The 25724-nt window shown below is 40.8% G+C and overlaps 1 protein-coding gene across 2 annotated transcripts in view; it reads left to right on the top strand.

Moving 5' to 3' along the window:
- The window catches only part of gpc4 (glypican 4), a 45472-nt gene extending 20399 nt beyond the window's left edge, over window positions 1-25073 (top strand). The window contains exons 2-9 of one of the 2 annotated variants that reach the window (XM_053630801.1): window positions 11255-11413; window positions 21142-21539; window positions 21775-21940; window positions 22529-22659; window positions 23179-23319; window positions 23494-23618; window positions 24241-24413; window positions 24744-25073. In XM_053630801.1, the coding sequence (XP_053486776.1) occupies window positions 11255-11413; window positions 21142-21539; window positions 21775-21940; window positions 22529-22659; window positions 23179-23319; window positions 23494-23618; window positions 24241-24413; window positions 24744-24955 (1505 nt within the window). In that variant the 3' untranslated portion in view covers window positions 24956-25073. Of the gene's footprint in view, window positions 1-11254; window positions 11414-20205; window positions 20555-21141; window positions 21540-21774; window positions 21941-22528; window positions 22660-23178; window positions 23320-23493; window positions 23619-24240; window positions 24414-24743 lie in introns of those variants that run through there. The other variant, XM_053630802.1, reaches the window with a different exon arrangement.
- Window positions 25074-25724: the final 651 nt, after the last annotated feature.

Genomic DNA, 25724 nt, shown 5'->3' with positions numbered 1-25724 from the left:
GTCACTTACCACTAAGTATAAGTGGTGAAAATAGAGAAACGGGACATGTATGTTAGTAACGTTTTTACGACATTTTGTTAATTGCGTGTTTCTTGGTATATGCTTCTATATTCTGTCGATTGTTCTTGTAATTATTTTGGAGGAAACCACAGCTTTAAGCTTGTGATGGGGTATAGTAGACTTCCTCTTGGCTTAGGAAGGGTAAGACTATTAAAAAAATACTTCAACAAATATATGATAAGAAATGCAAATCTTAGAATCAAGAACAGACACTCGAGCCTCTTTTCCACCGTATGGTCGAGCAGCTCTGAGCAAGGAGAGAAACCAAGATAAGATAAATCCTGTCAGATCTTTTCTTACCGCAATTGCAAAATATACAAATAAAGTGAAAAACTATCAATCATTTAAGGGGGGGGGCGGCTAAATTTACAATAACCTAGTTGCATAAGTATACACACCCCTAAACTACTACTTTTATTATTTATTTTTTTATTATAGTACTCAGTCTTTTTGGGTAAGAATCTGTCGGAGTGGCACATCTTGACTTGTCAATATTTTCCCACTCTTTCTCGCCGAAACATTCTAGATCCATCAATCCATCTCCTGTGCACAGCTCGTATCAGGTCACACCACAGACTTTTAGTTGAATGCAGGTCTGAGCTCTGGCTAGGCCGTTCAAACTTTGTTCTGCTTTGGTTAAGCCATTCCTTTGTTGATTTGGATGCAGCAACACCACCACCCCCGCATACACACCTTGATAAAAGCCCCAGTTTTGGTTGACGAAAAGCAGCCCTAATGCATGATGGTGCGCCACCATGATGCACTGTGGGGATTGTGTTCTTTTGGTGATGTGCCTTTTATTTATTTATTTTTTTCACCAAACATACCAATTCAAACTTGTGGAATTCTAGAGTTATTATACCTTTTGGAAATGGTCTCATCAGAGCATAACACATTTTGCCACATGGTTTGGGGTGATTTAGTTGGGCTGGGATGGGATTTTTTGTTTTTGTCATAAAGGGCTAGCCATCCTAACCATCCAGATATTCCTGCAGCTCCTTTAATGTTGCCATTGGTCTCTTGGCAGCATCCCTAGTAAGCAGTGACGCACCGAAAGGAAAATTCTGGGCCGAAACTGAAACCAAAAATTCAGGATGCTCTTGGCTGAAAACCGAAATTAATTTTTAAAAAAAAACCCCATTTAAAAATATATTTTTGTATAATTGTATTAATATTAGAGTTTTTTTTTTAAATTCATTTTATGAATTTAATGAATCTGAATTGAAAAACTACAAACCCACAAAAATGATCACACATTTATTGAAATGAACACACCAAAACAATTTTAAATATATTATTCTTCCTTATATATTATTCAAATTTTTAAAAAATATATATTTTTTTTGTCCAATTATCCAAACAGTGTAAAGTTCTAGAAAACTATTATGATATGCAAATCAGCAGTCAAGTAATGAACTAGGCCTCTATTCTTTTTACGTAAACGTATTTCCACTTTCATTAAAGATTGTGCAGAACAGCAGCAACGGAACTAAAACTAACCTCAAACTGTAAACAGCAGCTGTAGCCTCAAGTCAAGAACAAAGTTTTTCAGGGCTACACAAATTTGAATGTAATTGCTAGACACGATAGCAAATTGAACTGCTTTCTGTTTAAGCAAAAGTGCCAGGTTTCTCTTCAAGAACAAAAGTTGCTCAGCTTTCTGGCAGGAGAACCGGTGCTTGGGGCAGATAAATACCTGCGTGCAATCTGCGCAAGCAGTGGAAAGCGTAGCTGCGCTTGTTGTGGCGCTGCTGCGGATCGAGGCGCTTTCCTGTAGAATCTCGTCAGACGTGTCAAAGCGAGGGAGTTTGCGCCTCATCACTTGTACGCACCCGTTTCTCTGGCACACGCTGCTCTGTGCTGCGCGTCAATCCTTCAGCAGATGCATTCATCACCTTCAGCTCTGCCGGTATCGTTTCCCGTGCACGCTGCTTTTTATCCGTGTCAAAGTAATAAGTAGTTAGACGTAGTTCTTTAAATTGCAGATCTAGTAATGCTGCGATAAGTGGCGAGCGCTGATGGGTGGGGCGTGGCGGGGCGGCATATATTTTCCGCTAATAATTTCAGTGCATCCTTACTGGTAAGTGTTCGTCTTGTCCTTTTGTAAATTTTGGAGGGACATCTTGTTCTTGGTAACGTCACTGTGGTGCTCTATTTTTGCCACTGGTTGATGATGGCCTTCAGTGTTCCATGGTACAGTTTAAAGTTTTAGGAATTTTTTGTACCCCTCTCCTGATCGATTCCTTCGTGCAGGTAGACCCTGTACAGGCCGTGTCAGCTCTTTCAGGACTATGGCTTCAGCAGTCAGACGAAACCAAGATGTCTTCAAGAAAATCATACAGAAACAGCTGGGCTTCATTTGGCGTTAAACAGAATAATTTCATTGATAGCTGTATGATAATTACTTTTGAACATGAGATTGAACGTTCAATGCGACAAGGTTATCGTAACTTCTTTTTTTTTTTTTCCCCCCAAATTATTTTCCCTGAATTTCTATTTGTTTTTCACTTAATTTGCATACATTGTAATTTCAAGTTGAGTGTGGGAAAAGTTCGGACGTGATTCATCTTGGTTCAAATTTTTTTTTTTTCCCCCCATCACAAAAACTTATCCATTTTAACAGGGGTGTGTCGACTTTTTATATCCACACTATGAATGCGTTCTCTTTGATCGCATGGTAAAAATGAAGACACTTGCGCCAGTTAACATTTGGGGCCGTAGGAACATTTCAGGAGAAACTAAAAGAAGGAAGACGGAAAGAGATGAAAATGTGTTTTGTGTGGCCAGACTTATTAAGTAAACGGCATGGTTTTTACTGTGAATGGTGACAAAGTGTTCAGTCATGATGATGAGTACTGCTTCATAAGGATGCCTATATACTGCCTTTTAAGATGGGCAGCGCCGATCACGTTATGAATGAGAGGGGTCGACTACAACACCCTGTTTTATCCTAATGGCAGCCAGGTACAGATAAAATTCAGTCTCCCATCCATTAAAACTCTTGCTCCATTTCCCTTTTTTATTTTTTATTTTATTTTTTTTTTTAGGTATGAATCTATTTAATTATTTTGGTACCTTATCTTATTTAATCGTCCAGAGGATATAACGTTTTATTTAGCCTCTACTCTATCTACAAAGTCCTTTTTCAAAACTATCCTAATTATATTTCTGTATTGTAGTTTACATTTGTTGTCATGTCTAGAAATGATTTACTCGTTGCACACTTCCTAGCTAAATGAGTTTGCGATAATTTTCTTTCGTAATACCATTTAACAATTTAAGGACATGTTGTTCAACAATACCATATCATGGCTGGATACGATTCTGCCGCCTTCAGCAACCTGCAGCGTTCTTTTCAAGCCCAGGTTAATATTTCTTGAACCAATTCTATATTTTCAGATTTGTCTTTAACGGTCCTGGGTTACTTTGTTGGTCGTTGCCTTTGGCTGAATTTTGGCTAAAAAGTGTCACTTGTAATTAGTAGTGGAAGATATAACGTGAATGGTCGAGTAGGACTAGAATGTGGATGGTGGCTCCGTAAAGACAGACGCTTGTGATCAGCAGTTTTAATGGCACTGACGGTGTAGTCGAACGCTCGGCAGCAAACCAGCAGGGCATCAGTGAGAGGTCCAAAATTCCCAGCAGTATCACCACTAAAAACGAATAGCATTACTCTGTCAAGTCAACCGAGGAAGCCGATCAGGAGCGTGGATAGCTATTCGGATAAAGCGTGAGGCCGATGGGGAGGAGGGTATGCAGTAGATTAGAACATGAGAATGATAAGTAGATTGGCTAGCATAGACATGGGCTTATGAGTTAGATTTGACCTGGTGCCAAATGGTCATGGAGCAAAAACTGTTTGATCCAGTGTACCTTAACGCTTCTCATTTAAAGCAGTATTAACCAGAGTGTCTCTTGTTTTTCAATACCAAATTCTCCCTTCTTGCTCCTTGGCATTTTTTAAGTAGTAATAAAAAAAAAAAAAAACGTGGTCTACCAGCACTCATCGTTTTCAGTCTAATAGTTAGTTAACAGCAGTGTTTTTGGCTGTTCACTGCTTTTGAACACCTACACATACCCTCTCATGCTGTAACTTGTTTGTGTGTGTGAGTATCACCTATATGTAGTTATACATTTCAGATGGTCTTGATAGACGGTATTCAATACTTGAGCGTTTTTCAGATTCTGCACAATTTTAATTGATTGGGGGGGGGGGGGGGGAGTGTTGGACGGGTTGTGGCCAGAGAACATTCACTCAGACTCTGTTTCTCCAAATGATGATCTGGAATGTAAGACAAGTTAGCGGTCATGTTTAATCGGCACAACTGATTAGTGGAGTTTTGGGCAGGTGAGACAGAGCCCTTTGACCATTGATCCCTCTTCAATAGTCATAGGCTACAAAATTGTGTGTAGTACTATAAAGAGTAGTAAGAGAGTAGATTGATTCATTAATACTAAAGCATGATTTTAGAAGGATTAATGGTTTGTACCATGTGTTATATTGCGATCTTTAAAAAGATATGCAGAGTTTGCATCTTGCCCTGATTGCATTGTTAAACTGATTTAAAACTAGGCAAAATCCCAGAGGTGTGTTTTCTGTTTCTGTGGCCAGCTCAAAGGTACAGCAGTTTATTAGACCCAAGATTCTGTTCCACAATTTTTTTTTTTTTTCATTTTCACTTCTGTGTGTTTTACTTGTTTTACCCCGGTTTTCTGCCCACCCCTCACACTTTGCCCCATACAAAGAGCTAAGTGTTAGGGAGAAATAAGATGGTGGAAGGGATTTAATGGTGTGTGTGTGTTGGGTGGGGTGGGCAACATGTTTTTGAGCCTGGACAGGATAGCATGCAACTCATTTTTGTTCACTGTAATGTGGTGTCATGGGTTTGTATACTGAAGTGCTTTTTTTAAAAAATTATTATTATTTTTATTATTATTATTTTCCTGTATAGTATTTATTCAGTTTAGATCAGCTAGAACAGTTCCGAGCTCAGAATTTCCTATTTAGAAGTTTACCAATAGCTGGATCAAATGCATCTCGAAACAGATCAAGCACCAATGTTTGTATGTGAGTGTGGCACATGCATTTGCAATCATAATTATTCAACCCCCATTGCAAATCAGGTTTACTGTAAAAATGTATGCATATATGCAAAACAGGTGTTGTCTCAAGCACACCTGATGCAACTCGTCAAGGGCTTCATTAGTTGCACCAGGTGTGCTTGAGCTGGAACATATGAAATACCTGAACTGACTAGGAGCAGAATATATATTAAATACCTGGACGGGGCAGAAAAAGGAAGATATCAATGGCTGCAACCAGATTTCTGAGAAGGCAGGTTGTGAAAAAACCCTCGAGTGACTGCAGAAGACCTGCAGCAGGACTTGGTGGCAACAGGCACTGAGGTTTCAGTGAGCACAGTAAGGAATGTACTAAACGCAGAAGGTTTCCATGCCAGAACTCCAAGACGTACACTACTACTGACCCAAAAGCACAAGAAAGGTCAGCTCAAAATCATATAAATAAGCCACAGAAGTTTTGGAATTCTGTTCTGTGCAGCGATGAAACAAAACTGGAACTTTTCAGCACGATGGATCAGCGGTATGTCTGGAGGAAGAAGAATGAAGAAAGAACACTCTGTCCACAGTCAAGCCTGGTGGTGGCTCGGTGATGCTCTGGGGCTGCTTTGCATCCTCTTGCACTGGAAACCTGCAGTGTGTGGAGGGTAAGATGGATTCATTGAAGTATCAGGAAATCCTAGGAGAAAACGTCATGCCGTCTGTGAGGAAGCTGAAGCTTGGTGTCATTGGACCTTCCAACAGGACAATGATTCCAAGCATACCTCAAATTCCATCAAGGCTTGGTTGCAGAAGTCCTGGAAGATTCTACAGGGCCATCACAGTCACCTGACATGAACCCCATAGAAAATCTCTGGTGGGATTTGAAGAAGACGGTTGCAGCACGCAAACCCAAGAATATTACTGAACTGGAGGCCATTGCTCATGAGGAATGGGTTAAGATTCCTCAGGAACGCTACTAGAAGCTATGCATCTTGTTTGTAGCAGGTCATAACAGCAAAAGGTGCTCTACTAAGTAATAAAGATGCTTGCCATGAAGGGGTTGAATAATTTTGAAACTGGAGAAATCATTATAAGTTGCATTTGGGGAAACCACATGGGGAAACCTCTTGAAGCTCTTGAACCTCTTGGATATATATATATATATATATATATATATATATATATATATATATATATAAATATATATAAAATATGTGCGTGGTTCTGCAAACCTATCGGGGGTCCAGTTTCTCATTTTGGGGGTTAATATTCAGTTTCTGGCAAAGCCCACATCAGTACTGATTCAACTGCAGTCTTATACTAGAAGGAGAGAGCACCATGAAACATTATTTGAATGAGTAATATAGCATGGAGTGTTTGACAGCACTAAAACCAGGCATTTGGACCACAGACCAAAAACTCCATTTGGGACAAGGCTATAGTCGTCATGAGCTATAAAACTGTGGCTGTGAGCATTGCACGAATTCCTGGATGTTTGCGGTGATGGATACTTGCTCATCACATACTTTAACGTTTATTCATTTTTATTAAATACCGTGTTCGTGCGTCATCGCAAATGTTTGACTGACTAGATACAATGACCCCAGATTTTTATAGGAAGAACTAATAGCTAAAAACATGAAGTTGTTCGCTGAGAAAACATAACTTCTAATACAAAAATTGAATCAAATTAAAACCGTGGCTGTTTTGTCATATGCCACTCAGGCACATCCATTTATGCCTGTTTTCCTGTGTGCGTTAAGACCTGGGTCACCTGAGCAGAGTTGTAAATGTTGCAAAACGGCCTGTTTGGCTCTCGGCAGCAGCCGTTGCTGTGAATGAGTGGACGTGTCTGTCTGTAGAGTGCAGACTGGAGTAGCTACAGTTCCAGCAAGCTGGCAGGGAAAACCAAACAGGCTGTCCACTGAAAGGCCCCTTGTGTTGTCCCTAAATTCCAGCAACTGCATTAAAAAGTTAGAAAAACAAAACATTATTGCAGCTGTGACTACGCACTGCCTCCCACTCCCCCGTACTATCGTGACAAGTCAGCTTGTTTTGCACACTCTTCAAGCCCACTTTGCCTCCCGGAGGCTGTAGATCAGCAGAATTATTGGACACTGGGCCACGAATATCTATGGTGTCTTTTGAAATTCACTGTACTTCAACAATTCTCCACTGAGCAGCACCAGTCACCATGGCTAGGCAACAGATCCGAACACAGGGCTATCGGTATAGTGTCCGAGCGAGCCTATATAAATATAAATCTACCTATGAAATCACTGGCTGGTGCTTTGAAAGGCACATGAAGTAAAATACTACTCAACTATTTTTTTTAAAAAATGGACATTTTTAAATGAACCAGGCGTTCATGTTAATGAGACATGACATAAGTCACATGTTAGACCGCTCTCCCACAGCGTTCACAGTATTGACTACCTTCCAGGCAGTACTCCACTTGGAATACGAGTGGGCACCAAAAAGGAACGAACCTCCGTTTTCCCTACTTCCACTGTTTCGCTGTGGTTGGTGTGTTGATTTGAATGACTTCTCGAATGACGCATCAGTGGAATAGGTTCGGGCTGTTTCATAATGCGTCTTTCAGGGGTTGACAAATCAGTAGCCTGGATGCCTGGAACAAGAAGATTACTTATCCAGGCTATTAGTATTTTATTCATAGCTGTGTGAGCTCAGTAGACATAGTAGGCTAGTGGACACCATTTAAATTTTTTTCCTTTCTGTGCCCTTGTTCAAGAACCAGATAAAGAAAAAGCCCTACTTGCTGCCGACTTTCACTAAACAGAAGTTGACCTGTATGTTTAAACTAAATGTGCTTCACAGTTGTATGACCCATCTCATGCTGTAACTCTTTCTGAATCCCATGACTTGCTGCACCAGACATGTCTGCTATGCAGATGAATTAACTTGACACACACACTGAGGCATGGAACCTAATCAAGTCAAGTCAAATATTTATTTCTAAAGCATGTTTAAGGAAAACAGGAGTTGATCCAAAGTGCTGTACATAACATCACATCAAATAACATCATAAGACAAAGAATAAAAAGAAGTTTAAGAGGAAAATTGAAAAACCTCTAAAGACGGAGCAGACCTCGCGTGAAAGGAGAGACCGTTCTAGAGTTTGTGAGCAACCAGTACGATAAGGGGACAGATGAAAGAAGTTGATTTACAAGATCTGTTTTCTGGTAGGAGAGTAAGGGTGAAGGAAGTCAGTAATGTACCATGGAGCAAGACCAGAAAGAGCTTTATATACATAAATAAGAATTTTAAAATAAATTCTGAACTTAACAGGAAGCCAGTAAAGAGATGCCAAAACAGGGGAAATATGATCCCTCTTGGTAGTCCATGTTAAAACTCTAGCTGCTGCATTGTGCACGAGCTGAAGACGAGATAAGGCAGATTGAGGAAGCCCAACATACCGAGAATTAAAGTAGTCCAATCATGATGTAATAACAGCATGAATCACAGTTTCCAGGTCTTTTGTAGAGAGGAACTGTTTTAGCTTTGTTAATAGGCCTTAAGTGGAAAAAAGCTTCCCTTAACAACCGCACTAATTTGTTTATCAAAGTGTAAATTTGAGTCCAAAAATAACTCCAAGATTTTTGACATGTTTTATGTGCATTAGAGGAAAGGGGCCCTAACTGGGCCTCAAGGACAGACGAAACTGTGGCAAGGCCGAAAATAATGACTTCGGTTTTACTTTTTAATTTAACTTCAGAAACTTGTTAGCCATCCAACATTTTATGTCAATCTCAAGACATTTAAAGAGGGAAGCAAAAGGGCTGTTGCTATTTGACCTTAATAAAATTGGCAAATAAAATTGCTGTCATCATCATAGCAGTGATTTAGGAAATATTATATTTCTGAAAAATAGTACCCAGGGGAAGCATATAAAGGGAAGGCAACAAGGGACCTAAGATGGAACCTTGAGGAACACCACACGCAAAGGGGGCCGGTTTAAGAAGAAAAATTCCCTATGTTTACTGAAAAAGTCCGGTCTTTCAGGTAAGAGGCAAACCACTGCATTGCCAAATGCTGGATGCCAACCACAGACTCTAGGCAAGTTAAACGAATACTATGAACACTATTCATTTTGTAAAGAAAAAAAGAGAAAGGGAAAACGTGCAGGAAATATTAGTTGGGGAGATGCAAACAACGAGGACTGTCTGTTCTGCAATCACGACTGGAGGTATAGGGTGGCAAATAAAAGAAAAGAAAAAAAAAGGAAAAAGCAGCAATTTTTACACTACCAGGACTCATGTTATGTATGTTTTCATTTGTACTGTTTCCGAACAGCCATTTAGGTATAATATGACGCTTTCTTATAGAAGCAATATTACTCCGATCAAGCAGTGTGCTTGGGAACAACAATTACCTTCCTATTTGACTTTTGAGTAAAACTGAGACTTATCAAACTAAGAGTGTTGGTTAGTCTTGACAAGTCACTTCTAGCGCCGTCTGCACAATGCAATGTGTCCGAATCAGTTTTCATTTTCCTCTTGTATTTATTACAACCCCAATTCCGAGAAAGTTGGGACGCTGTGTAAAATGTGAATAAAAACTGAATGCGATGATTTGTAAATCTCATAAACCCATATGTTATTCACAATAGAATATAGAAAACATCAAATGTTTAAACTGAGGAAACGTACCGTTTTACGAAAAAAATAAGATCATTTTGAATTTGATGGCCGCAACACGTCTCAAAAAAGTTGGGACGGGGGAAACAAAAGGCTGGAAAAGTAAGTGTTACTAAAAAATAAACGGTACATTTCCTCAGTTTAAACATTTGTTTTCTATGTTCTATTGTGAATAACATGAGGGTTTGAGATTTGCAAATCATTGCATTCTGTTTTTATTTACATTTTACACCCCGTCCCAACTTTTTTGGAATCGGGGTTGTAGGTTAATGCATTTTATGCATTAATACCGACACAAAAGTACAGCATACCTTCACATATTAGTTAGATGAAGTGTTCAAGTTGCATGATGGATGTTCTCCCTGCACGTCTTTTGAAAGATGTTTTTGTAACCGTCAGTCCAATTGTGACCAAGATTATTAATAACTCTTTACATGCCATTCTTAAGCCTTTGCTTAAAAAACAAAACACAAAAAAAACCCCATCTTGATCCAACATCACATGTGCTGTGTTTATTTTATTGGATCTTAGCACTTTTTTTGATACTAGTGACCATAGTATTCGTTTAACTTGCCTAGAGTCTGTGGTTGGCATCCAGCATTTGGCTTTGCAGTGGTTTGCCCCTTACCTGAAAGACCGGACTTTTTCAGTAAACATAGGGAATTTTTCTTCTTAAACCGGCCCCCTTTGCGTGTGGTGTTCCTCAAGGTTCCATCTTAGGTCCGTTGTTGCTTTCCCTTTATATGCTTCCCCTGGGTACTATTTTTCAGAAATATAATATTTCTAAATCACTGCTATGCTGATGACAGCAATTTCATTTAGGTCAAATAGCAACAGCCCTTTTGGGTCCCTCTTTAAATGTCTTGAGATTGACACCATACAAAATGGTGACAAAGTCGCATGTTAGACAGCTCTTACGCTTATTTTCTTGAGAAAGCATGGTTTGAGAACCAGACATGCTTCTGTGGGGATCTTTCCACCTGAAAAATCGTGTAGTATGTGATCCTTGTCTGCGCTATAGTATACACACCCACCGAACAACTGATTGCAAGTGATTAAATTTGGGTGGTATGAGTGGTTCAGCGTTTCTGAGATCTTGAAAGTTATGTAGTGTGCATTCGTCATTGTCTGAAAATGTATCCCCTTATCTTGCTGCTAAACGATATATCTGCCTAGCTACTTCTGGCTAGATTCCTAGCTTCTAGTTTTAGCAAATGACTTTTGTGAGGAGTTTAAAATGGCGATCTGTGGTGGCTGGGAAACCTGAAGCTCAGATTATTTTTAAAGCGTTCCACACCATCACCAGCATCTCTCAGCAGATTTTCTAGGGGGTTTATGGGTGAAGTGCTTGCACCATGATCTAGAGAAAACCTTGGACACTTGGTTCTATGCGTAGCATACTTCTCTCAAGATCTTACAAGTAGTGGTTTAAAGAGCACTTGTGTAAGAGCTCTCTCTTGCTTTGTGTGTTACAGAAGCCCATCTGAAGGTGTGCCCTCAAGGCTTCTCATGCTGCACTCTGGAGATGGAGGAGAAGCTGAGTCAGCAGAGCCGCTCGGACCTGAAGGCCCCGATCTCCCAACTGAGCGCCACCCTGCAGAGCAGCTTCACACAAAGACACCAACATTTTGACCGTGAGACTCATGCTCTCTCCGCCACACACACACACTACAGAAATGACGCATTTCATGTTGGTCACGTTGACCAGGTTGTGTGTGTGTCAGTGCAAGAGCTTACATCCAGCTGTAATCCACCAGAACACATCTACGCAAATCCATAACGTGTGTTTTTTTTTTTTTAGATGCATTTCTTATTTATTCGGAGTCGCCCTCATTCCTGTTGTTTTGGCAGCCAATTTGTTTATTTCAGTTCGGTCCAGCAATGTTTAAATTTTACTGAAACTCCCAGCTGTTCCCAGCAAAGGGTGTTGTGAAACCGAACGGTGTGTTACATTACGCCTCTTTTTAAGCATGTATTTAAATTCATGTCATTTAAAAAGATTTAAAAAGTCTAGATAAGCGCATCCACTTTTTATTTGTTCTAGGCTAACAACCCAGACAGTTTAAATAACACTGATGATGAGAGAGAAACAGTATACGGGCGTGCTCATAAGTTTACATACCCCTTGAAGAGTCTGCAAAATGTTCATTTAAAAAAGAGGGATCATAAAAATTGCTTTTTTTTTTTTTTTTTATTTCGTCCTGCCGTCAATATGCCATTTCACATAACAGATGTTTACACACAGTCCACAAGACACAATAATAACTGAATTTACACAAATGAACCAGTTCAAAAGTTTACATACACTTGATTCTTAATACTGTGGTGTTACCTCGATGATCAATAACTTTGTTTTTTGTTTTGTGATAGTTGAGTCACATGAATCCCTTGTTTGTCCTGAGCAGTTAAACTGCCCACTGTTCTTCAGAAAAATCCTCCAGATCCTGCACATCCTTTGCTTTTCCCGCATCTTCTGCATATTTGACGCCTTTCCAACAACGGCTGTATGATGATGAAATCCATCTTTTCTCACTTAGGACAATTGAGGGATTCATACAAATCTATTACAAGAGGTACCGAGCAAGTGTGAGTGTAAACTTTTGAACAGGATGATTGGTGTATTTTTATTATTTATTAATTTTTTTATTATTATTTTTTTTTTTACAGATCTTATTTTTTTTTCCCATTTAGTGCTGCCCTTCAGAAGCTACATATGATATTCACATGTTTCCCAGAAGACGAAATAATAACAGTTTATACCAAGCATCCTGTTCAAAGGGCTCTTAATGTATTGTGCTTTTTTGAGAATCAGTGAATGTTTGCAGCTTTTGTAACAATTTTGACTCCCTCAATTGTAGGGCTGTGACGGTGGCAGTTATATAACACCGCCGTGGTTAATGACTAAATAATAATATACTGTTGCAAGCAAAATTATTCAACCCCCAGTGCAAATTGGGTTCATTGTTAAAATTTACAGACTTTCAGCTGTTTTCAACACAGTGAATGCTTCAAGTGGTTTCCCCAAATGCAACTGAAAATGCAACTTCTAATAACTTCTCCAGTTTCGGAATTATTCATTCCAGGACTTCTGCAACTTGGGATCATTGTCCTGTTGGAAGGTCCAATGATGCCAAGCTTCAGCTTCCTCATAGACGGCATGACGTTTTCTCCTAGGATTTCCTGATACTTCAATGAATCCATCTTACCCTCCACACGCTGCAGGTTTCCAGTGCCAGAGAATGCAAAGCAGCCCCAGAGCATCACCGAGCCACCACCATGCTTGACTGTGGACAGAGTGTTCTTTCTTCATTCTTCTTCCTCCAGACATACCGCTGATCCATCGTGCTGAAAAGTTCCAGTTTTGTTTCATCGCTGCACAGAACAGAATCCCAAAACTTCTGTGGCTTATTTATATAATTTTGAGCCGACTTTTCTTGTGCTTTTGGGTCGGTAGTGGTGTACGTCTTGGAATTCTGGCATGGAAACCTTCTGCGTTTAGTACATGCCTTACTGTTCTCACGGAAACCTCAGTGCCTGTTGCCACCAAGTCTTGCTGCAGGTCTTCTGCAGTCACTCGAGGGTTTTTCACAACCTGCCATCTCAGAAATCTGGCTACAGCCGTTGATAGCTTCCTTTTTCTGCCCCGTCCAGATATTTCATAAATTTTCTCGCCCTAGCCAGTTTAGGTATTTCATGTGTTCCAGCTCAAGCACACATGGGGCAACTAATGAAGCCCTTGATTAGTTGCATCAGGTGTGCTTGAGACAATACCTGTTTTGCATATTTGTGCTGTTGTGAGGAATTCTGTTCAGGGGGTTGAATAATTATGAGACTGGAGAAATCATAAGTTGCATTTTCAGTTGAATTTGGGGAAACCACTTAAAGCATTCATTGTGTTGAACTATTGTGTTGAATAACTTTGATTGCAACTCTATAGATAGATAGATGGATGGATAGATAGATAGATCATTTTATAGGCTTAAATTAAATAAATTTAAATGAGGCTTTATTTTAACACTTCCGTCAATGAAACTGCCTTGTTGTGTCATGTTGTTGCACTGAGAAACAGCCTGAGGGCGCTGTGGGATACGGTATTGCGATTGACCCAAAGAGAAGAAGAGAAGTGAAACACGCACGTTTCTGTGATGAATACTTTTTCTTTTACAAGTGTAGTATACCACAAGCCTATAAAACTTTGAAAGAAATACCAGTAGTACAGTAACCGAAATATTAAATAAAATAAAAATGCAGCTTGGTATTATGCCTGGAGATGGATCCTGAGATTTGTAGGCTAGTGTTTGCCCGTTTAACACTCCTGCTGTTGGAAAGGGATCAAATATGCAGAATATGCTGGAAAAGCAAAGGATGTGCAGGACCTGGAGGATTTTTCCTGAAGAACAGTGGGCAGTTTAACTGCTCAGGACAAACAAGGGACTCATGAACAACCATCACAAAACATAAGTTAGTGATCATCCAGGTAACAACACACAGTCTTTAGAATCAAGGGTATGTAAACTTTTGAACTGGTTCATTTGTGTATAGTAAATTCCTTTGTGAAATAGCTTATTCAGGCAAGTACTAAATTAAAAAAAACAAATTGCAATTTTAATGATCCTTCTTTTTCTTTTCTTTATTTAAATTAATTTTACAGATTCTGCAAGGGGTATGTCAATTAATGAGCTGTATAAGTAAATCATACATGCCGGAGAAATGGCTTATATCCTGTAGGTTATGATTAACAGAATTAGGACACACTGCGAACAAGATAAAGAGAATCCAGTCAATAGATGGTACAGCCAGTAGGTTCTAATGTATAAAGAAGTGATCTGTGAAGAGAAAATGAATCAAAAAGAATGAATGGAGTCACCCAGGATCCGTCTCAAAGTGTCTTACACCTTTTTAGACATTATAGGAAGAGCCTCACTGCTGCTGTTCTCTCCAGGGTAGAATTCACCAAATAACTGTAGGTGTACCAATCATTTACTACAGAATTTTCCAATATTTTTAAGCTCAAAATACAACCCCAATTCCAGAGAAGTTTGGACGCTGTGTAAAAGGTCAATAAAAACTGAATGCAATGATTTGCAAATCTCCTAAACCCATATGTTATTCACAATAGAACATAGAAAACGTGTCAAATGTTTAAACTGAGGAAATGTACCATTTTAAAGAAAAAATAAGGTCATTTTGAATTTGATGGCCGCAACACGTCTAAAAAAAAAAAATTTGCGACGGGGGCAACAAAAGGCTGGAAAAGTAAGCGTTATTAAGAAAGAAACAGCTGGAGGTACATTTTGCCATTAATTAGGTTAATTGACAACAGGTCAGTAACATGATTGGGTAAAAAAAAAAAAAAAAGTGTATCTTAGAAAAGTGTACAGAGTCTCGCAGAAGTAAAGATGGGATGGAATCTGGATATGTTGCTCTAAAGCCTGTATATACCTTTCAGCGTTGATGGAGCCTTTTCAGATGTGAAGGCTGCCCCTTTCCATCAGAGATGCAGGCTTTTGAACTGAGCGCTGATTAAAAAGCCGGATTTTCCCTCTCCTCTTTAGTCCTCTTTAGTTTAGAGGATGCGGACTCTATGGTTTCCAAAAAGAATTTCAAATTTCGATTCGTCTGAACACAGAACAGTTTTCCACTTTGCCTCAGTCCATTTTAAATGAGCTTCGGCCCAGAGAAGACTGCAGCGTTTCTGGATCGTGTTCACATATGGCTTCTTTGCATGATGGAGCTGTAACCAGCATTTGTGGATGGCACGGCGAACTGTGTTCACAGACGATGAGTTCTGGAGGTGTTTCTGAGCCCATGCAGTGACTTCCATTACAGAATCATGCCTGTTTTTAATGTAGTGCCGCCTGAGGGCCTGAAGATCACGGGCATGCAATATTGATTTTGACCCTTGTCCCTCGTGCACAGAGATTTCTCCAGATTCTCGGAATCTTTTGATGATATTATGTACTGTAGATGATATGTTCATATTCTTAGCAATTTTACATTGAACATTATTCTGAAATTGTTCCACAAAGTGTAGAAGCAGTTTTTCACACTCGTTAGTGAACCTCTGCCCATCTTTACTTCTGGAAGACTCTGCCTCTTAAGATACTCTTTTTATATCCAATCATCTTACTGACCTGTTGCCAATTTACCTCCAGCTGTTTCTTTTTAGTAGCACTTACTTTTCCAGCCTTTTGTTGGCTCAATCCCAACTTTGTTGAGACGTGCTGCGGCCATCAAATTCAAAATTACCTTTTCATTTTTTTTTTTTTTTTTTTTTTTTTTAAATGGTACATTTCCTCAGTTTAAACATTTTATGTTTTCTATGTTCTATTATGAATAACATCTGGGTTTATGAGATTTGCAAATCACTGCGTTCTGTTTTTATTTACATCTTACATGGCGTCCCAATGTCTTTGGAATTGGGGTCGTATCCTTTTATCATCTATTCATGTTTGCTCACTTTCATGAAGGATGACAATAATGGACCCACCAGGATCTGATTTTGAGATACGAGCAGGGAACGGTAATTCGAACACTGCTGTCCAGAGACCTAGACTGCGCGTTCCCATCCGTCTTTCCACCTGTCTCACAGAACACACATTCTCTCACACACATACAGAAACGCTTGTCAGACAGACCACACACATGCCCAGAGCCAGGCTTCCTTTCTCCTGCGCATGTGGCTGTAAATATCAAGCAGGGGGAGGGAGATCAGGTTTCTCCCGTGCTGAGGGTGATGTGGTGCGTGGGAACACGTGACTAGCTCTGCTGACTCACCCAGGAGGTGGAAACCCCCCCCACACATGCATGTACACACAGAGAGACCGGGTACCTAACATCACGTTCATGTCATTAAGTCTTGCAGGTGTAAACTCAGTAATTTACAAAACAGTGTGAGACAAAGTGGTTTGGGATGAAGAAGGCTTTGCCAGCAGCTGCCAGTGTAGAAGTTTCAGTTTAACGCCCTTAACTGTTAGGTTGATTCGGATAGGAAATTTCCGGCACTTATTAGCTGATTCATCTGGGCCAGGTGAATGATACTCAGCATTAACCCTGATGACAGATGCTTACAAGAAACAATCAACTGAATGTGATTCAGTTTTCATTCTCATGCAGAGGTGCCCAGATATGAAGCTTAGGGGGCAAAAGAGAGAGAATATATTTCCAATACCGTCCAGTACAAGGCTTAAATGGCAGCGCAAGCCACTCCGTTACCTCGGTTTTGATCAAACCTGTTTCAAACCAGACGCACAGCACGACAGGTCTCAAGCCCGCCGTGATGCTTTTTATTTCATACAGGCCGCTGCTCTCACGTGGAGCATTGGTATCTGTTTTCTTTCATCGGTTTAGTAAATATAGGAGAAATCTGTAGGAAACTTAAGATGATTATAACATTGGCATCTCACTGGGCTTAAGTTCATTAAGCCCAGTGAGATTTTCCATCATTCTGCCCCAGATATCCAAGCGGTTGTAGCATTTTAAACATCAGGTTTGAATTTTAAGCTATGCTAGAGTGCGCACTGCCAAAGGGATGCATGCTGATATATTGAGCTGACTTCCAGTAAAGCCGTATTTGTGTGTTTTTATTTATTTTATTTTATTTTCTTTGGGTCTTGTAAATGATACTTGAATACGCCATGTTAACTGTACTTTTCCCCTCCCCTTCTCTACTAGTGGTTAACCAAATATCTGTTCGACTCTTGCGGATATCTGAATAATAAAACGACACATCCCTACTTGAAACAAGAGCTTAGTTAGTGGCAGTCGAGTCGGTGTGTATTTGGCAGAGGTGCTTAGTGCTTTTAAAAACGGGAACAATCCCAAACACTGGCAAGACCGAGGAAATGTTACGGTTTGGATAAATGTGGAAATGTGCGCACTGGTGGCATCCGACACTTTATGGACGCGTTTGTGTGGAAGAGAAAGTGGAGGGCGCGTATCATGTGACCTTCATAGTGGGGGAAGAGCGTCTTAAGGAGAGAGACGCGAACCCACCCACACAAAAAGACACACCAGTTTGCTTTTGTGATGCTGGACGTTTTGTGATAAGTAGGTTTTCTAGCAGGGTGTGTATCCATGTTGCACTGTTTTAAAAGAAAAAGCTTTAGGGAGTGATGGTGAGCAAGAATGCCTGTATTGCAGCCAGATGTGATTAGGAATGTGACGTTTCGGAATGCAGTGGCAGCCCTATACCTCCCCTCCTTTGCCTCCTCCTTGCTCCCATTCTCTGCCCTTTGTTCCCTTTCTCTCCTTTTCTCTGCCTTTCATTTCCATGCCAGCTCCAGGTTCTCAGCTCTTTTGAACTATTACCGTGGGAATAAGCTTAGAAGTGCTAGTCAGTGAAAACCGGCACAGACGCTCTTGTTTAACGAGCTAAACAGCCTTACGACTGTAACACGCTAGACTCTCTTGGTGCGACAATGTAGATGACGAGCAATACAAATATGACCACATGAATCTGTTTTCTCTTGGTTTTTGAAACGAAAACGAGCTGGGAAAGTTTAGTTGATGAAGCAGTTTCTCCCATCAGAGATCCATGGAGTAAACTGTTGACATTAAGACATCAAACAAGCGGGCAGGCCCACAGGAACCAGCACAGATTGTATACGGTGGCCTTGAGATGGAGATGATAATGACACACCCACAGTCGAGCAAACAGAACTACAAAGTGGAATATTTACACCGAGTACCGAAGATAAACGCTCATTAAGATAAAAAAAGATGAACGCACACATCCACGTTTGTGTGCGGGACGTGGTGAGAGTAGTCTCTCGGTTTCAATCGCAGCCCGAAATAGTTCTCCTTTGCTGTGTCTGGTCTGGATAGCTGTGGCCAGGTCAGTATTGTCTGCAGGATTAAACCCCCTACCCCCAAACTCTCATGTCCTGCGCAGCAGGGTGCCTGCAATCCCACAAGAAAAGAAAGGAACTCGCCGACTAATTGGTACAAATGGGAAGCAATTACTGGTTGGGACAAGAAAGGTCAAGGTACATGGAATAAATTGAAGGATGGATGGAAGAAAGCAGAGAGCTTTGGTGGCCAGAAACCTCTCCTTTTTTTTTTTTTTTTTTTTTTTTTTTTATAAATTAAACCACATTCTGTTTTCTAGACAATACGCACATGTTTAAATATTACCCGAGTTTTCCTTAGAAACGGTGCAAGAGCACAGACCACTGGAAAAAGGTATTTTTAGAGCCGCCCTTTTAAAAAGTAAGGGAAACTTGTGCTTTAAGATTAAGTTCCCTTGCTACACTTGATGTACTTGATAATCTCCAAATGACTAGCCTTGCGTATAACTACTCGCTAACAGATCGCTCACTTTAATGGAAATACCAGAAGGGAGGTCTCAAACTTGTCCGCTTATTGGCAGACTACACCGCTTCACGAGCATGTATTTAATGATGAAACAAGATGCGTAAATCCTTTTATTTATTTATTTATTTGTTTAAATCAAACTGCAAGTATACAGACACTTAACAGATATGGAACAACGTTAAAAACTTTTTACATCGGAGCGACTTGGGGGGAAAAAGCTTTCCTTGTTGGTTCAAAAATAAGAAAAAAAACAAAAGCTAGACAAAAACATTGCATTTTTACATTGCAATTGGTTCCTTGTGTTATTTTCCTCTGCTGGATAGTGACTTGCTCTAGAGCCCTTCATTTCATGCATGTAGGCTTTTAATATATATTTTACATTGACACTGATTGATTAGAACTGTTCTGTACTTGTCCTGTACTAGTTTTCACCATCATTCTATTACTTGATCCAGCACGCTCTAGTCCTTCTCCAGCTATATCTCTACCCTTCATGGCTGTGCTGCGTGACTTACAACTTTGGCAGACCTGGCATTCTTCCCTGTCTAGCTGGGGCGGGAATTTGTTATAATCTCACTCAAGAGAGCTTGAGCTGCATGCCCTTTTCCTCTTCCCATGTCAGTAAGGGGCTGATGGCCGCCTGCCGAAACACTGATGAACGTAAAGACTGCAGTGTTTCCGGTATCCGTGGTTACACGGCGTGGCCTCAACTCCCTCCCTATACACACGCGCACCACCTGCCATGTTGCTGAGTGGATGCCAGTGTGAAGTGGAAGCGATGGTGCCTGGCGGACCTTGAGCATACGTGCCTGTCAGTGTGCTTGAAAGCAGTGTGTGGTGTGCTTGTGAAGTTCTGGTATAAGTCAACTATTGGCATAATCTAATTTTGGTGTAGTCCTGGTGCTTAGACTGATTTAACATGTCATGAGGCATGTAAGCAACTCTGAAAACACACACAAACACTTAAATGCATCGTCAAATAACCAGTAAGGGAGACGTTAATACAAAGAAAAAAAGGCTGTGTGTTAGTGCCTATTTCCGTCTGTGTGGGGGGGGGTGTGGGGGGGAGGTGAAGCATTTCAGTGGAATTCTCATTTTGTTCAGATTAAGAAAAGCCCGTGCCATGGGGAGAGAGTTTCATGGGAGAGAGGGGCTGGATTATTTGTGGTGGGGAAGGGGGTTGACATTCCACAGGATGAAGTAGGTCATTGTTCACCGTCTCCACTGAAGAGGGCTTTCTGAAGGAACTGATGAGCTGAAAGCAGAGCACAGAGGGAATGAGAGAGGCTCGAGGTCCCTTTTTTTGGTGAAGGGGGTCTGCATTATTCAGTAATCCTATTGAAAGCTCCTCTCTGAAGGATGGCGCAGGAGCAGCACTGAGAGAAAGAAAAAAAAAAGCGACTGGAATGTGACAGCAGGAAAATGCCATTGATGGTGGTCAGTCTCAACTGGCTTGATGGGTGAGATGTTACCGTTTGAACAGTAGGCCGCCCTGCATTCTTTCTTTCGCTCCCTTTTTTTTTTTTTTTTTTTTTTTTTTCTCCCCCTGTCAGCACTTTTCTCCCATGATAAAAAGTTATTTTCCTAGAGGCTGCAAGAAAGTGTTTGTAGAACAATGTCGGGTTGAATGGAAAATGCATTAATGTGTTTGAGAAAAACCCATACTTATCTGGCCTCACTGGCAACCCTAGTGGCTTTTCCAGACGTGAAAGAACAAAACATTGTGGAATATGAAATGGTGCTCTCTCGATTGTCATTCTAATGGCAAAGTAATGTATATTTGGCACAATAGAGCAGTGTGTTTTTTTGGGGTTTTTTTGGAACTGTAAATCAGTTCACATGTCTAGTTTTTAAAAAGTAATCTAGATAATGAATATGTGTGTGTGTATGTTTTACTGTTTATGAATTCCTTTGCGTTCAACAGACAGCTCTAGATAAATATTCTGTCCCCGTATAAACAATTAACAAAACTTCGTCAGGATCTGCTTTGCTTAGACACTGTTGTCTAATCTAACCTCTCTTTCCTTCCCCGTTCTCTCTCTCGTAGAGTTTTTCAGAGAGCTGCTCAACAATGCCGAGAAGTCGTTGCACGACATGTTCGTACTCACCTACGGAGTGATGTATATGAAGAACGCCGAGCTCTTCAAGCACTTCTTTCGTGACTTGAGGCTCTACTACGCGTCGGGCAGCGCTGCCGTGCACCTCGATAACATGCTTTCCGAGTTCTGGTCCGAATTGCTCGAGCGGATGTTCCGCCTGGTCAACGCGCAGCACGAGTTCAGCGACGCGTACATGGAATGCGTGAGTCGGCATACGGAGGAGCTAATGCCGTTCGGCGATGTGCCGCGCAAGCTGAGACTGCAGCTGAGCAGAGCCTTCATCGCTGCCCGCACCTTCACCCTTGGCCTGCAGCTCATACCTGACGTGGTCAGCAAAGTCTCCACGGTGAGTACAACGATTCATTGAGATGGATAAAGGAAGTCCTCAACGAGAACGTGACCTCAATAAGATTCTTTGACCTTTTGGTTTATTATCGATTAAACGCTCTGTCCTGTAATTGAGCAGTCTGGTTATTCATCAGCCTCTGCTGCAGACCTTTGCACTTTGTATTTCTTTATTTTTAAACTGAATCTGATTAACTTGCTCACTTTTTTTTTTTTTTTTGGTCACTCCTTCACAGGTGGGTGCCTCTCCAAGCTGTGTGCGTGCTGCTATGAAGATGCTGTACTGCCCGTACTGCACAGGTCAAGTGGCTCTGAAGCCCTGTAAAAACTACTGCCTCAACGTTATGCGTGGCTGCCTAGCCAACCAAGCCGACCTCGACACCGAGTGGAACAACTTCCTGGGTAAGGAAAGGGTGTGCGTGCAAATCCATTCATTACCGAAGTGGTGTGAAATAACACATTTGCTGCCAGTGTTTTTGTGATCGTAAGAGCAGAGGATAATGGTTTAGTCGTGGAGACCTGGTTTGATCTTGAACATAACAAGTGTATTCCTGTTAGTTGTAGTGTACTGTGCCTCTTACTACTATACTATAGACCAAACAACAGAGCTGTGCACTAGGGCTGGCTTTGTTCATCAGCTTTGTGGCGCCTTGTTAAGCCCACTTGCTGTTTAACAAACCTTAAGTATGGCAGTCTGTATTGCCCCAGTAGCCAGCTCTGCGGTTCCCCCCAGTGGTCGTTATCAGTTACAGCAGCAGTTAGAAACTGTGTCTGCACATTTCTTAGTTCCAGTATTCAAGGGCCACAGCACTGTTGTTTACCCTTTCCCACCAAACCTAAATAATGACCAGTGAAGCAAAGTTCAAGACGAGTTGAACCAGATGGTTCTGAGGAAAATGTTACAAAATGCAGTGCTTTGGGTCCTTCATTCAAGTCTTCAGTTAAATGTCATACTTTCCTGCTGAGTCCGCTCATGTGTTTGCCTTTTAGATGCCATGCTGAGTCTGGTTGAGAGACTGGAGGGGCCATTTAACTTTGAGTCAGTAATAGATCCCATCGACGTGAAGATCTCGGAGGCCATCATGAACATGCAGGAGAACAGCATGCAAATCTCACAGAAGGTTAGTGACCGCTCAGGCTGCTTTATGATTCCACCATTAATAATACATTCTCTTCATTTATCTCCGAGTGGAAAATAAAGCTTACACTAGCGTTATACTTCACCGTTCAAGCTGTCCGCGCAAATGTTTGAGCAAGTAATGACTTTGTAACTCTTAGAACTGAACGTTTCCCTCAAATAAAATGATTTATAATTTAGAAATAAATTTTTTAAAAACTATATTTATTCAAGATTTATTACATTTAATAAATGCTGTTTTTAATTGTGCTTTTAATTTCCATGATTTATTTTATTTGCATCACCTTTCATTCTGACCAATGAATGAGAGACTTTTGCTACTTTATATTTCCCATTAGATTTGTGCAGTGCAAAATTGAATCGGACAAAAAAAAACAAAACAAATTAAAAGCTAACGAAAATGATCAATATTCGAATGATTCGTACTGGGCACAAGGAAGAACCGATGAAGTGAATAAATGCCTTGTAATTGTAGAATTTTCATCCTGTTTGGCTCCTTTAGGTATTCCAGGGCTGTGGGCAGCCTAGGAAAGAATTACGCACCCGGCGTTCTACAAAAGACTCAGGATTCCCTGGTCGCTTCCGGCCGTACAGCCCAGACACCAGACCCACCACTGCAGCTGGGACCAACATGGATAGACTGGTAACTTTAGACTTTAAAAAAAAATTTTTTTAAACTGCTTTCACAAAGGGAACTCGGATCTCTGTTTAAATTGCAACTGCTGGCAATTGAATTGTGAGTCATTTACATCTAAGACGAAAGTGAAAGTCAAGAAACGGAACTGCCTAACGAATTTTCACTTAACTCTTCACTCAGGTGGCAGATGTGAAGAAGAAGCTGAAGTTTGCCAAGAAGTTTTGGTCTACTTTACCCGAGACGGTTTGTGTTGACGACAGGGTCAACCAGGGCGACGAGTGCTGGAATGGCACAGCCAAGAGCAGGTGAGCTGGAGCAGTTCCTGAGTGCTATCGTTCTACTTATAGCAAGACCAGAGTTTCCGTTAGCTGCTAAATACCACGTTTCAAAATTCAAAATGTCAGATAAAATCAAAAACCGTCTGGAAATTATCCATCAAAACACAATGTCCGGTAAAAATATTAACACGAAGCAGACATTAGACAAAGTACATTTGCAACTGCACACCTAAATAAGGTTTCTGTCTGCGCAAAAATTTGTTTTTTTCACGTCTCCATTTTTACTTTTGCTTTTCAGCTGACCCGTTCAAAGACACGCACGCACACACACACACATCTCTGCGCTGGTCGTCTCTCACGCTCTCGCTCGTTATGGGAGGCACTGAAAGCACAAACAGATGCACACAAGTAAATCCTGTCTAACAGCTGACGCTCGACCACTCCCCCTCGCTGCCACAATAGGATATACTATATCCATAACATTACAGTGCAAAATAAACACAGAAATGAGATGTACAGATTTAGTCCCAGTTTGTCCGGTTAACTTTATCGTTCCCAGACACGTCGGCCGGTACCAACATTTCTTAGTGGAAGCTCTGAGCAAGACGATTCTTTAAACCTTCTTAATTTTTTTTTTTGGCTCTCTCAGGTACGAGTCTGTGGTCTTGGGTAATGGCTTAGCCAATCAGGTCTCCAATCCTCATGTGGAAGTGGACATCACCAAGCCGGACGTTGTGATTCGCAGACAGATTGCTGTGCTGAAGGAAATGACAACATGGCTGAAAGCAGCTCACAGTGGAAACGACATCACGTATGACAATGGTAAGAAGTGACCGCACATCCAGTACATTAGCACGATAACATCATTGCTGTGTACATCATTCCTTGGGCAGCGTTTCCCAGGCTTGGTCCTCATGTACCTATGTGCCTATTTGAGCATTTTCCCTGCTTCCAACACGCCAACTTGAACTAACTGGTGAAGTAACAGGCTATTGATGTGTTTCAGATGGGTGTATTAGAGCGGGGGGGGGGACGCTACGATGTGGACAGTGCTGAAACCATGTAGCATACCTTTTAATAAATCACTAACATCACTGGACATAATCATGTTAACTCGTTCTCTTTTTTTCTTTTTCTTTTTTTTTGTTGAAGAGGATGGCAGTGGAGAGGGTAGTGGCAGTGGCTGTGATTCGTCCTCCTGTGATAGAGACAAGGATATCTATTTCTCCACACCCACGCCTGTCAAACCCCGCCTAGATACGGTAGTAAAGGATTCCTCCAGTGGTGTGCGGCTGGCACCGTACAGCCTGTTGCTGGCCCTGGGAGCCGCTGCTCTGACCCTCCTGACCTCCCACATCAGATAAGAGCGCTTCAGAGGAGAAAGATGAGCATTAGTGTGGAGAAGAAACTGTCAGAGGGCTTTTTAAAAAAAAAAAAAAAAAAAAAAAAAAAACACAAACAAAAAAAAAAAAAAACAACAAAGAAACGAGACCACCTTTAAGACTATGGTCTGTCTGCCATCTAGGAAAGACTCTCAAGTTATTAATACTCAAATAACTTCTCCCTAATGTTTTTTTTTTTCTTTTTTCCTTTTTTAATACAAATGGACTCTCACATACATGGGATTCTGAAACAGAAACATCACCCTTTCCTACCATTTTCACCTGGACTTTGCTTCCCAAAGTCATTAGCAGTGTTGACAGTACCACATGGAGATAAAGATAGATATATATATATACAGAGAGAGAGAGATAATATCTCTATCTCCATGTGGAGATATATATTTCTTCTAAAAGGAGCTTTACAGGCTGAGATTTGATCTATATTTGTGTGTTTGTGTGTGAGAGTCAGTATGAATGACATTTTGTCCGAGAGAGACTTTCCTAAGATAACTTCTTAACGAATTCCTATACCATCTTTAGACTGAGTGAAGCAAAATGTAGCAGGTACACAATCACCAGAGTTAAAACACCTCTGTTTGTGTGTGTATGCTTCCAATTTGCCAACTTGCATGGCATAGAGGTTGGCAAGCCTTTAAGAACAAAATCCCTTCACCAAGCATTTCTGTTTATAATGTTAAAAGCTGAGGGCCAAGCCACAACATATGGTACAGAGTTAAAATGGCTAGCATGT

This window comes from Ictalurus furcatus, chromosome 8 (genome assembly GCF_023375685.1).
Source record: "Ictalurus furcatus strain D&B chromosome 8, Billie_1.0, whole genome shotgun sequence".
Classification (NCBI taxonomy): domain Eukaryota; kingdom Metazoa; phylum Chordata; class Actinopteri; order Siluriformes; family Ictaluridae; genus Ictalurus; species Ictalurus furcatus.
The sequence above is the reverse complement of the archived record's forward strand: the minus strand, read 5'-3'. Positions and strand labels throughout refer to the sequence as shown.